This window comes from Pyrgilauda ruficollis, unplaced genomic scaffold (genome assembly GCF_017590135.1).
Source record: "Pyrgilauda ruficollis isolate IOZ18807 unplaced genomic scaffold, ASM1759013v1 scaffold12, whole genome shotgun sequence".
Lineage (NCBI taxonomy): Eukaryota > Metazoa > Chordata > Aves > Passeriformes > Passeridae > Pyrgilauda > Pyrgilauda ruficollis.
The window spans coordinates 17,945,368-17,959,093 of record NW_024510321.1 but is presented as its reverse complement, the minus strand read 5'-3'; the positions used below and the strand labels follow the sequence as shown (position 1 = coordinate 17,959,093).

The 13,726-nt window shown below is 36.1% G+C and overlaps 1 protein-coding gene across 1 annotated transcript in view; it reads left to right on the top strand.

The window, feature by feature from the left end:
• LOC121364552 (macrophage mannose receptor 1-like) overlaps nucleotides 1-12,977 on the top strand; it is a 51,438-nt gene extending 38,461 nt beyond the window's left edge. The window contains exons 22-30 of the mRNA XM_041487939.1: nucleotides 932-1,101; nucleotides 3,092-3,194; nucleotides 4,005-4,234; nucleotides 5,412-5,577; nucleotides 5,916-6,068; nucleotides 6,910-7,026; nucleotides 8,478-8,645; nucleotides 11,173-11,232; nucleotides 11,614-12,977. Coding sequence (XP_041343873.1) covers nucleotides 932-1,101; nucleotides 3,092-3,194; nucleotides 4,005-4,234; nucleotides 5,412-5,577; nucleotides 5,916-6,068; nucleotides 6,910-7,026; nucleotides 8,478-8,645; nucleotides 11,173-11,232; nucleotides 11,614-11,864 — 1,418 coding nt within the window. The 3' untranslated portion in view covers nucleotides 11,865-12,977. The remainder of the gene's footprint in view (nucleotides 1-931; nucleotides 1,102-3,091; nucleotides 3,195-4,004; nucleotides 4,235-5,411; nucleotides 5,578-5,915; nucleotides 6,069-6,909; nucleotides 7,027-8,477; nucleotides 8,646-11,172; nucleotides 11,233-11,613) is intronic.
• The last annotated feature ends 749 nt before the right edge of the window (nucleotides 12,978-13,726 follow it).

Sequence of the window (13,726 nt, the reverse complement as noted above, 5' to 3'; positions counted from 1 at the left end):
CAGACATAAAGGCTCAAGTTCCTGTTACAGTTTTTGGCAGGACAACAATGCTAATGTTTGGCAAAAAAAATCTACAGGTTTCATTTCTGGAGGAGTAAGCTGCATACATTTAAAAATGCTGAAGGAAGGTGAATGATTAAAAGAGCAGGCAGAAATTAGTCTATTCTTTTCAGAGGAAAAAACTTTCATAACCATGACAGCAGCACTTGGCAAAAGTCATGGCATATTCATTTTATCACCACATTCGATGTATCACGGATTAGTAGATTGAATATAATTCATAATGGATGAATATCAGCCGACCTAGCCTGCTCTATTTGTGAGCTAGCCACCTTTAGCTAAGGTACATCAGCGCTCACCTGGACTGTGCAAAGCAGTGATAATTGATTTGCTTGTGTTTAATAGTTCTGTTAAGTCTCATTTGAAGCATGTTTCTTGTGCATTTTGCTCCCTGCCAAGGCAGTGCAGGCTGTTGCTCAGCTGTCCAGGGAGGGAAGAAACACTCTCATGGTTCTGGAGCAGCACTGCTTATGCAGATACACAAATAGCAGGAGCTTGGTGGTGCTGTTGTGTCACTGGGGGGCAACCACTGCTGTGGGATAATCAAAAATGTGTGTGATCCCCACAGCTGTTAATGTCTTGAACTAGGATTGAAAAATGTCTTGGGACATTATAAAAACAGTTTCTGTTATGGTCTTGGGGTTCATTCCAGTACCAGCTTAGATACATAGATAAAGTGTTTTGCCCGAAGCTACCCATTCATCAAACTCAACATTCATCCCCTTTTCATCTCACCTGCTTGTGTTATCAGCAATGGAGTGTTCTGTATTTCAGAAAAAGGATTTAATATCACCAGTCTCAGTGAGGCCAAGTGTTTCAACTGCCCTATATTAAAATTATTTATCTTTTTCTTTGCATTTTTTTATTCTAGCTTTCCTCACCTTCCATTTAAAAGATTTTGCCACTGAGACATGGATTGGATTAAATGATATAAATCATGAAATGAGGTTCCTCTGGACAGATGGAACAGGGGTTTACTTTACAAACTGGGCCAAAGGTTTCCCATCAGGACATTTGGGTTTGTATGCATATAGTGGCAAGGTAAATAGCAATCACAAATTGTTCACTGAAATTTGATTTTATAGAATTCCCAAAACCTCACTTCCGGGTCAAACCATGACACATATGATCATTTAGGTTGGAAAAGTCTTCTGAGATTGTTCAGTTCAACTGTTAATACAGAACTGCCAAGGCCAGCACTAAACCATAACCCTAAGTGCTGTTATCTACGTATCTTATAAATACCTCCAGGGATAGTGACTTAAACACTTTCCCCTGGGCAGCCTATTCCAACACCTGAAAGCTCTTTTCATGATGAAATTTTTCCTAATATCCAATCTTCTTGTGTCAGCTTTGGGCCATTTCCTCTTGTCCTGTCACTTGTTATACTAGGGAAAAAGATCAATACCCACCTTGCCTAAGATTGAATTCATGCATTTGTGGTGATTTTAGGTATGTCACTGCTTGAGTTACTACTTTGATATAAATGCAGGTGGAGTGAATGCTTTTGAGCCCTTGTGCCGTTGCTGTATCAGCCGGTGACAGGATCCGTGGAGTGCTCATACAAAGCCTTGTTTCAGTTTTCAGTTTGTGAGGACTACACAACTTTTGTGTGCAACCCTCTCATGGGCTGTGTAAAGGGGGCAGTGGTTCTCCTGCCCCATGGCACTTTCCCAAAAGCACAACAATGAGAACATCCTCCTGGTCCTCTGGTGACAGCTGTGCCGGAACTTGGCAAGTTTCCCAGTTGGCATGCAGTTTGCAAGAGGGCATTTACAAACATTCCCCTGAAGCAGGTGTCTTACATGTAAGAAGACAAGTAAATTCTGCCAGTCACAGTTACAGAGAGGACATGAGTCTATAAAAAGACAGCCATTCAATTTTTACATGGAAAAAACCCCGAACCACTAGAAAATCGCTTTATTTCTCTGTGAAACAAACTGATCTGATAGGTGACAGAGTTCCTTTCTCTCTGGTCATGTGTGTGTACTCTGGAACTACAGCACTTCATAGTGCTAACTCTACTTCTCTTGAATAACATTTTTAATGTAGAAATTTTATTTTTATGTACAATATCCTTTTCTGTGTCTTTGAAAGTAGCATCTGTGAGCTTCTTGTCTCTAAAGGAGGAAGAAAATTAGGTAGAATTGGGAGTTCTAAAGGAAAATACTTAAAAAATGCTACTTCTCAAAAAAAGAAAAGTTTGTCTCTTTTTATGCGAAGTAATAGGACTTTATGAAGGCTTATGTGACAACTTCTAAAGTCCCTTTTACTTAAATTTTATATATTTTTAAGTTTACTTGATCTTAGCAAAAAACATTTTCATAGTTAGTAAAAATTAGTACAAACTGTTCAGTTTGAAAGATTTAAATCCAAATTGTTTTCACCCAAAAAATTAAGTAATTATCTGAAGTTCTTCTTATGAACAAAAAGAAACCCAAACAAGTAAACAATAAAATAAATATGGATGTTTCATTGCACAAAGCCACTTGTAACCCTACCGGCTTTTGCACAAATCCCTGTTTATTTAATATGTGCTAATCTAATTTCTGGTTATTGTGTCCATGTCAGAGAAGTTGAAATGTCATACTAAGGCTGGTACTGACAGAGCAGTGGCTGCCTTTGGGCAGGAGCTGTTCTAACTTTGCTGTGTGTACTATTACAGCCTGAAACAATAAATTGTTGCATTGCACTTTTAAGGGTTCTGTTTTATTTCTGGGGCAAAGTTTTCCAGCCTTTTCTACAATAATTGATCTAATTTCTCTTTAAATTGTCTGTGACTCCCCTCCATGCTGTATGCCTGGGGATTGAGGACACTGAAATTTCTCTGGTCCTCTTACCTCAAGTGGTGCAATAGAAAGTAACAAAGAAACTTGTGAAGTGTGAGAGGAACAGAACTTCCACATCGCTTGTGTGATAGGAGACTAAAATTACAGTCTTACTTGTGTCTGAAGATGCAAATGGGGGTCAAAAGTTTCATATTTACTTACTGGAGCTATTTTTAACTGATGTTGTATCTCTTTGCCTCGAGGCTGATTGTGTTGCCATGAAAAACAAATCTGTTAAGGAAGCAGGAAAGTGGGCTGATCAGAGTTGTGATAACAACAGAGGATATATATGCCAAATTAATGCAGGTACTTCTCTTTTTAGTTAAAACCAAACATTTTAATAAATACACAAATTATTTTTCAGGCAGGAAGAGTCAAATAGTCAAATGTGTCAGAAGTCCAGTTAGTCACTGCTCTCATCTGACCCTTCCCAGCAAATGCTGTGTTGCTGTTTTCCTGAGCTGGCATTTGTATCTGCATCTTTGTGTCTAGTATGACCCTTGATATGACATTTGTTCCATAGTTTTTTTAATTTTCTGAGTACATTGGCTTTCAAAACATTTAATGGAAAATACTAGCATGTACATGTAGCATAAACTGTCTGTAATGAGACTGTAAGCCATCTGCACTGAACTTGACAAAAATTGCCTCCAAAAACAGATTTAAAATGTTTAAATCTATCATCTGTTTAAGTATCTGAGTAATTTTTAAGGACTGGTCTGTTGTGACCATTTTGTTTCTTGGAAAAAAAAAATCTTTGGGAAACCAAACAGTTGCTGCAAACCATTTCATTTGATGAAAAAAGATTTTATGAAAAAAATTATGACCTAATCCTAAGTAATTTCAGTAATACTACTCTTGATGATTGTATAGAATGCTCCTTTACTCTTTATCAGAAGTTGCTCTAAGCAGCTTTTTTTCCTTTCTACAGCTTTGTAATTGAATTTTACTGCTGTTGCTGGCTTAAAGCATAGTGCATCTTACCCATGCTGATTATAAACCAGGGAATATGAAATAAAGAAAGAAGACTTTCTTTTAGTTCTATTTGCAACCACAGTGAAATCATGCTCCCATTTGAACAAGTATATGGGTCTTTTTTCATTGTTTATTTTACAGAGGCTGAATTTCTGCCTTCTACAACTTCATCCCCATCCAACGCTATCCGTTATGGGAATAGTAGTTACTTGTTCATCCACACCAAAATGACGTGGGAGGAAGCACAGAAAAACTGCAAACAAAATCAATTTGACCTTTCCAGTGTCTTAGACACCTACAGTCATTCGTTCCTGTGGCTGAAGATATTAAAGTATGGGGTGCCTGTGTGGATTGGTCTTAACAGTAATATGGTAAGAACATTAAACTAATTGAATATGATGTTCCTTTTCTTATGGACAAGAACTGTCATCTGTCTTTACTTTAGCTTATTTGCTTACATCTCGGACCTAAATACTTTGTGCCATTAAACTAATTGAATATGATGTTCCTTTTCTTATGGACAAGAACTGAAAAGTCTTATAATCTCTCTTTATTTTAGCTTATTTGCTTACATCTTGGACCTAAATACTTTGTGTTGTCAGAGGAATCCCTCCTCTTCTGTTACACTGATTAAATTGTATATATTGCATGTGCTTTTCACACTTTTTCCATGATATTCCTCTCTGTGCACTTCCAAATAAGGCATTTTAGTCTAGCATCTTGGAATATGTCTTTATATATTTCAGGTATAAGTGTGATATATAAGTGATATAAAATCCTAATATTTTAGAATTTACAGAAGAAAACATCTACTTTAATAATGATACCTAATTTTGAGAAGTATAAAAAGGTGATATTACTATGAATATTTTAACATTTTTGAGGCTAGTTAGCAAAATAATTAATTAGTTTACCTGGTTTAATTTTATTTGTCTCCCGCTTCTCAGCTCAGTTTGGTATTTTAATACTTTCTGCATATTTAAGTACAATGTAATTTTCTTCTTGGCACAGATACTTGTCCCACACACTCTGTTTGGCTGAGCAAATGAAAAAATCCCCAAATACAAGAACATAGCATGCCACTTCCCAAAAATCAAAAGATGATTCTAAAATTAATCAGCAGGATAAATCACTGAGTTAACCAGCTTTGGTGGGAAATTATTATGGATTAAAATGTATTTCAAGTTAAAATATTCTACATGTCTTGAAACTTCTGGGGAATGAACTAGTGCAAAAATTAGTCATCAGAATTTCACTCCCAATAAATTTCAATTTATTTTAAATAAAATTGTTATTAGTCCCAAATTAAAGGTATTATTAAGTTTAACATTATCTCAATGTCACTTTGCATTCCTTTTGCTGAAAAGTACTTGTTGCACTGCTGTATTTCTCAATAAATATCTGTTACAACAAAAATTTCAAAGTTTAATCCATTTGTATTTTTTATTGGTTTCTAAGAAAAGCCCCAATCCTTTTAGCACAAAGTACTGTGTAGACAGAGTAGATTTCTAGAGTTTAATCATTCCAGCTGATGTTTTTTTTCCTTAGACCAATGGGCGTTATGAATGGATTGATAACTGGAGAATGAAGTACACAAAATGGGCTGAAGGGGAGCCAAAGCAAAAACTAGGCTGTGTCTATCTTGACATTACTGGAGTCTGGAAGACAGGATTCTGCAATGAAAGCTACTTCTCTGTTTGCAAAAAGTCTGATGGTAAGAACCTGAAATCTGACCATTTCAATTTAATAAATATCTCATTAGAGATGCTGGGGTTTATTTCCAGAGCTAAATAGACAAAATCATTAGAATTTACTTAGGTTGAATTGGGCTACTTTAAAGTTAGGGTAAACACATAGTAAGAAAGAGCTAGTGTGACTGTGAACAGCTATCACTTTACATCAATTATGTTAGACAAATTTTGGGAAGCTAAGACTCACGCTACTCTGCTATTTATTCTCCTATTGAATAAACTTGTCAAAAACTGCAAAAATCAAAAGGCAGTGAATGTAAGAAAGTAGTCACATGGGGTTTTTTTAACTATTTTTAATCAGTTCAAGCTCCCACTGAGCCCCCTCAGCTACCAGGAAAGTGTCCTGAGTCAGAAGGACACAGATCTTGGATCCCTTTCCGAGGTCATTGCTACTACATTGAATCTTCTTCTTCAAGAAACTGGGCCCAGGCATCTTTAGAATGCCTTCGACTAGGTGAGTATCCTACTTTTCCTAAAACAAGTATCAAAAGTATCAAGTAACAAAACCTACTTGTTTTCCTAACTGTGGAAAGCTGAACATGTGTTATGTGTTTTTGTGATTTCAAGGATGGTCCAAGTGTTGGACGAGACAGTTTTATCCAATTATTGCCTTAGTTTGAGAGGTAATGGAAAACCTATGGCCCACGCTGTCTCATGCATGTGGGACCAGGCGTGAGAGGAGCTGTGTGGCCTGGAGTGAAGATGATGAAAATGGAAATCTTGTACTTTGACCCTAATAGGAGATAAACAGCTTCATCCTCTGCAGTCACTAAAGTTTAATGGAATTTGTATGTTTTGTATTCTTGATCTAATTTCTCCCTTGATTATTGCAGTTTTATACCACTGGAGTGAAAGCTGTTTAGTCTGGATATTATATGAGTAAACTAGGGCTGTTGTGCAGTTCCATTCTCTCAACTTCCTTCTTTGGGAAAGGGATGAAGATTGATTATGCTGAACTTCATATGTCCATAGCACTGTTGTTTATGGCATTGGTGGTGATGTGGCATAGGTGTCTGGTCTCCCATCAGATTATGCAGAGATCTCATTCACTCTCCAGCAGAATTTATTATAGCTTTATCTTCATTGGAAGTGTATATTGTCATGCGGTCAATAAGAACCTACCAGTGAAACCCATGGCAAATGTAGGCACCTGGTACTGGGTGAGAAGATTTCCCCCTCTCTTTTCTGATACTCAGGTTGAAGCATTTTGTTGAAGCAGTTTGTTGACAGGACAACGCAAATGTTTTCCACTGTGAAACATCTCTGAGAGATTTTCCTTTCCCTGTGTTTTCCAGGTGCCTCTTTGGTCTCAGTTGAAGACTCAGCTGAAGCCAGCTTTCTGACCTACAGCCTTGAACCACTTGAAGGCAAGACATCAACATTTTGGACAGGAATGTACAGAAATGTGGATGGTACTTTCTCTACTTTTAATGTCTTTTTTTTAGTGAATAATGACTGCAAGCTTTTTGACATGAGTGTTGAAAATTTCACATAACAATTCTGTAACAAAGAAGTTAAAGCAAGACAGAATAGGCAAGAGGCTACTTTAATTAAATCCGATATTTGATGATTATTGCTTTTGCATTAATGCAATTAATATTAAATTAGATATTTCTGTCCTTATCATAGACTTTAAAGTACAGTCTTGTACTGTTCAGGTAAAAATTACCAGTATAACTGTCAGTGGCAGGGTTGCAAAATAGTTCAGGTGACTTGAGGTGGGGTTTCCTTGAGTTTTGGAAGATTATTTTTACAACTACCTACCCAAGCACTTGAATGACAAACTTCTTAGGGAAAAGACAACTTTTCAATTATATGGCTTGAATCTTGACCAGAAATAGTGAAAATTTTTGGTAAAGGAAAGAATTCAAGGGAAGTCATTTATATGCATGACACATAGAGGAAAGCTGGGGTTTACTCATGTGGTCAGCTGACACAAAAAATGTTTCTTAAAAGTGGTTCTAGAGCAGTGTGGAACAGCACACTTGTCACAGTGATCTTCAGAGTTCTTCAGCTCTTCATTATCATTCTAGATAGTGATTATAGCAATTTCAGCATAACTGCATAGCTAAATGTCATACCTTTATGTGTGTATCCAGATTGTATTCATTTGCCATGTCCTCACACAAAGGGCGTCAGCAATTATAAATAAAAACCCCAAACAAATGCAAAATATGTAGATTCTTATAAAAATCAAAATAGTTTTCATGCTGAGTCTAAGAATTTGCTTGAGTACAACTTACAGTCACAAGGAGTACATTTATTCTAAATAAATAGCACTATTAAAAGAAAGAAAAAAAAAAGGAACCGGAAGGAAGAAGTAGAAAGTCCCAAGCATAGCTGAGCAACAGTGATCACAAGATTCTGGAAGGAGATCTATAAAAAGGAAAATTGTCTGTGTAAAGCTTGTGGAAATGAGTAGAAACTCAAAAACAAATTAAACAAAATTGGACCTAGAAAGTCTTCAGTGGGGGATTTGAAAAGAGTAACACAAAACCTTCCTACAAATTGCTGAAATAAAGAGCATTCTGGTGAAGTTATATTTTAACATCACTTATTTCTATAAATTGAATAAATAATTGACATTGCACCATTGCTGTCACTTGTGGGAGATTCTTCTTGGAACTCTCTTGCCTTTGCAACACCTTAAACCAGATTTGTCTGCCATTTTCCAAAAACTGATATTATATCATTTGCATAAAACTTAGGAGCAACTTGTTTTGTCAGAAGTAAATTGTTTAGTGGTCTGTCTCCAAAAGTGATGGCAAGTAAGTTTCTCAGGAAGGCAATAAATATGGAGCACGTGAAAGTCTGAAAATTAAGACTATCTTTTTTTTTTCCTTATTCAATGTTTTTCAATTAGGACTATGGTTGTGGCTAGACGGCAGTGCAGTGAATTTTGTCAACTGGAATGTAGGAGAACCTTCTCCTCAGCAAAATGAGCACTGCGTTGAAATGTATGCAGACTCTGGGTATTGGAATAATTTCTATTGCTCTTCCTACAAAGGATATATTTGCAAAAAGCCAAAAAGTAAGTGCTGCATTTATGAATTTGTTTTATGTATGGATTATGTTCTCTGTAGGATAGTATTAGTAGATGGTTGTTACACACAATGCATTTCAGCTGGATGTTCTGAGGTTTTATAAATGAAAAAGGATGCACATTTCCATGCCAAAAAAAGATAGAATGATGGAATATTTCTCTTTTCAGAATGTAGTTCTGGACAATAATAAAATCCCTTAAGAGCTGCATTTAAAAGACTGTGTTCATATCATAGCTGTACCTAGCATATACACTTGACAAGTTTGCGTGTTTTCTATCAAAAATTTTTTAGAAATCACAATGTGAGGACCATGCCTTATACACACAAATCTGTCTCATCTATACGCAAACATATTCCTCAGGGTATCCCCTCTGATCTGCTTGTAGAGTAGCCATTGTTTATTTCCCTCTGCCAGTCTCATGTGCGCGTGTTTTCTGAGTGTGAGGTGGTGTTTCTATGAATTGAGTATTTATAAAGCATGAATTATTTAACAGACTGGGATCTTTTGTCTCTGTGGCCTCCTGTTGTGAAAAGATGAATGAATGAATGAATGAAAAGCAAAGCAAATAGCATAGTTTGAATGTGCTAAACTGAAGGTGTCCTAAAATAACTGAATGTGCACATTTGAAGTAGGGACATCTAGTGCATATGTATTCCTAAAAGTCATCATAAAAATTTCTTTCAGCATATATTGCAATATCAAAATCTCTTACTTATGCTTCCTAAGAAGGTTGAAATGTGTAGCTGCAATATACTAACTTCCTCTGCAATACTGGAAACGAGAGAAATTCTACTATCCTTTCTGTAAATTTGTTCTCATGCAAAATTATTCTTACTTACTCAAATGTTTGTAATGATGACTGTGTCTTTTACAGGAAGTACTGCAACATCTCAGTATATCCACCCTTTCAGGGTCCATTTATCAATCTTTTCGTATTGTCATTGAGAAAAATTCATAGATGTGGGTACCAAGTGTTAAAATAAATAATCACTGCTCCTTTTTGACCATTCAGTTCAATTATTTGTGCTGCTACTGGCATTCACCTGTTTTGATACTGACCAAAGAGCTGAAAGCTAGTTACTTTTTTTCTCGGATTAGCTTTAGCCAGTCTAGTCTACTAAACTGGAGTGCCAAATATTCAACCTAATTCCAGTTTCAATGCAAGGATTATATAGTCACAAATCAGACACTGGATTGTGTCCAAATCAGGACACAATCTAGTCCTACATTGTCATAGAAATGCAGCTTTTCTTGGCATAGTTTTTCAGAACTGTGACAATGCTCCATGTGCAGAATTTAAACAAACTGTTATAGCTACAGACCAATAAATGGAGAATTAGAAGCATGGCTTTACTGTGTTGCACTGGCTATTGCTGTCTATGTTTGCTGTTTTCTGAAGAGACTGAAACAAAATAACCTGATGGAGGTCTTTCCATAGAATAGATGTTGTTTTCTGTTTCAATTGTTGAGCTAATTTTTACCATAGTAATTTGAGAGTTCTGTATCAGGTCTATTCCACAATGTATCTAACTTTATTTCACAAGTGAGGAGATGCTCAGTCTGGCAAAGACAAGACTCTAGGGAGGCCTTACAGCACCTAAAGGGGGCTCATGAGACATCTGGAGAGGGACTTCTTATAAGGGCTACTGACAATCCAAGGATTGAAATTCACAACCTCCCTGGGCAGCCTGTGGCAGTGCTCAGTCACGCTCACAATGAAAAAGTGTTTCCTAATATTCAGAGGGAACATCCTTGTGTTGCACCGTGGTGCCCACACCCTCTCTTCTGTCACTGGGCAGCACTATGAAAAAGATGTAAGTGGGGAGTGGTAAAAATAATTTAAATTCCTGAGTTTACCTTTTTCACAATGAAACACGATATATTGGTTCAAGATTTAATAATAAACTGATTTTATATCCACATGGCAAAATAAAGACCTTCATCTTAAATGATTGCCCATTTACCCAGCAAGCCAGATTTAATGGCCCTGATGTTAAAATTCAAGTGAGTTACAAACCCTTTAGTTCAGATGTGATACCTGCTAGGGCACTGTGAAGTTCCTGAGTGATTTCAAGTGTCTATGCAGGTAAGACATCAATGTCTATTGGGAAACAAAATTTATTACAGTTTCTATGTTTGTATGACAAGTACTGGAAGAATTTTTAATTATATTGAGGATTATGTTTGACCATGTCTGTGCTCAAGATACTATGTAGATTTTCTTTTGGTTTCACTCTGATATACGGATCAGTCTTCATGGAGCTTTTTGATATTCTATTTTTGCTAGTTTATGTAAATAGCTGCATATGAGACCAGAATACACTAGACCATTGTGCTATGCCTTTGGTGTATAAAATTTTGTATGAACTAAACCCAGGTGTTTTCAGTATTTAGTGGTTTGTATTACCATATATTTGTCTGAGCATGATCTTCACTATGTTCCAAAATATAAAAATAAATAATGTAGAAATAAATAATAGTACAAAAATATAATTTTTTAAAATGTTTTCAAGTTCCAGCAACTGAAATGCCACTAGCATCTGAAATGGCACCAGCTGAAATCCCTACAATGGGTAAGAATATTGTCTTTCAAGTAGAAATAAAATAGTCCTGCATAAGATCATAAACCAGAAATATTCTATTTTGTGTTATGTCTCTTAAATTTTCTGTTACACCCAAGTACTGTACCTGTTTCCTAGGATGACACTGTTTCCTAGTAGTCTATTTGGGTGCATCTTCAAATGCAGATTTAAAAAAAATAATAATTTGTGATATGGCATGAAATATTAGTGATTTAAAATCAAGTTATTTTATGTTGCTACCTCTCCTTCTCATTACATTGAAACAAATGAACCCCTTTTTCTTAAAAGATCATGCATTCTAAAGAACTTGCTTCCAGTAATCAGATGAAGACTTCTGTAGCATTCTCTTGATTTCTTCCTGTTTGTTTTCAGCAATGACAAAAGATGAGAAGACTTCTACCCTAAACCACAGCAAAACAGGAGTTATAGTTATTGTTGGTATCATCATCCTAGTTGGAAGTGGCCTTGCAGGATATCTCTTCTACAAAAGAAGAAAGAATTGCTTGCCAACAAATGACAGCTTTGAGAATAATTTGTATTTTAATGGTGATGCAGTTCCTGGAATTAGTGACACAAAGGATCTTGTGACCAACATAGAGCAGAATGAACATGCAGCACTGTAATGTAACAAAAGGAAATGTAATGTAATATGTAATATAAAATGTAATGTAATAAAATAAAATGTGCCTTGTTTTATTAAAATTATGCAATTAGAATGAAGCCAAAGGTATTTTCTCATGTGCAATTACTGTACCAGCCTGTTTCTGTGTGTGTATAATGTCATACACTGCAGTTATTTTATTTTGTAGCCATTATATAAAGTAAAATATTTCAGGTGTCAGGATTTTCTGATCACATTGGTGAATGTGGGTCTTAAGAAAAGTGATAATGTTGACTAATTATTAAATGGAACAGTAGAAATGGATAAAATAAAGTAAAATCTAAGAGCCCCTTGAAGAACACATGCAAGATTTGATGTTTCTGCATCAGATTTATTTGAAACCATGCTATTGAGCAGATACTCAAAGCTATTCAGTAAACATCTTCTAATTATACCGTCTTTCAGGTATTCCCGTGGACTTAAGTACAGGCATAGTCACTAGAGAATAAATCAGTATTTGGGCACATTTCCCCTTTGAGCCATGTGGGCAAAAAGACCTTTATAATATTTCAGTTCTCACAACTTCATACAACACAGAAAACCAAGAATGTAGTACTTGCAGTTTATGTATTCTAGGATTTAATCAGGTGAAATCTGGAGACAGACCTCTGGAGTGGAAGAGTGTGGTTGATATTAGCTGCCAGTTTTGGCTGGCCACAAGTGGGTTTGGTGGTGAGAGGTGATGAAGGTCATGGCAAAACTTCCTTCTTGTCAGGGAGCAGTTACTGAGGAGAGGGAGGAAGATTGCCTGTGCATGTTCTGAAGGTTTCTGGGAGCAGAAGGTTTCTGCACTGCTGTTATGGTGATCACGTGTTGGTACTGCTCTCTACAGCTTCTCAATAAGTAGCATAGGTTTGTGGAATGTGTGATGCAAGTAAAGAACAATTTAGCTTTACCAATATAGTAGTTACTACTAATTTTATTTGCTTTCTAAAATGGTTAAATCAGCTACTATTTATGGACATCTTTTATTCCCCAAAGAGTTTATATTCTTAATTTTTGTAGATCCTCTAAAATGTAAATCGTGTGTGATTCCTCACTTGCTTACAGAGATTTGCAAGAATTGATTTGGAGGTGTCAGATTTTGCTCTGTGAAATAAAAAAAAAAAAAAAACAAAAAAAAAACAAAACCAAAAACCAACTACCTTTGATTTTTAAAATAGGTTTGCATTTTATAGTCTCATCTATATAAGACACTGTAACATGATAAAGTGAAAAAGGAGATGATACCACAGGGGAGACATTCCAGCAAAAGTTGTGATCAAGTATTGTATTAACCATATTTTCCTGAATCTGTCCCAGGATAATCTGCTTAAAGACCGAACAAAAATGTGAGTTGAGGGATTTAGTAAAAGTCTTAAATTACATACATATGTAGGTAAGATGGGAAAATGTCTGGGAACTCCTTTTCTTTGGCTCTGCTCTCTTTCTCCTGCTATTTTCCTTGCTCTGTTCCTACTGGTGTTTCCATTTTTAATGCACAGTTGATTAAGCATGTTTTTTCAAGGGTTGGTACCTCTAATGGTTTTTTATGCCATCTGATATGGCTCCTGAGTGATTAATGATATTAAGGGTCATGTTGTTGCAGTTATATGGAGGAGTGGTGCCAGGTAGAAATTTATGTGAAACAGACAATGAAAGACTGGAATCCCAGCCTCACTGTGTTGGCTGTTGAGCAAGCAACAAACATGTGCAGTCTCACCTAAAAGAAGCTCAGTCCTCTTCTGGGCCCTGCACAATCTTAAAGTGGTATCTGTACACTGAGTCATTCTTTCAGATCACCTTAATTCCCATGCACATATGCAAAGGTTGCAAAGAAGACAA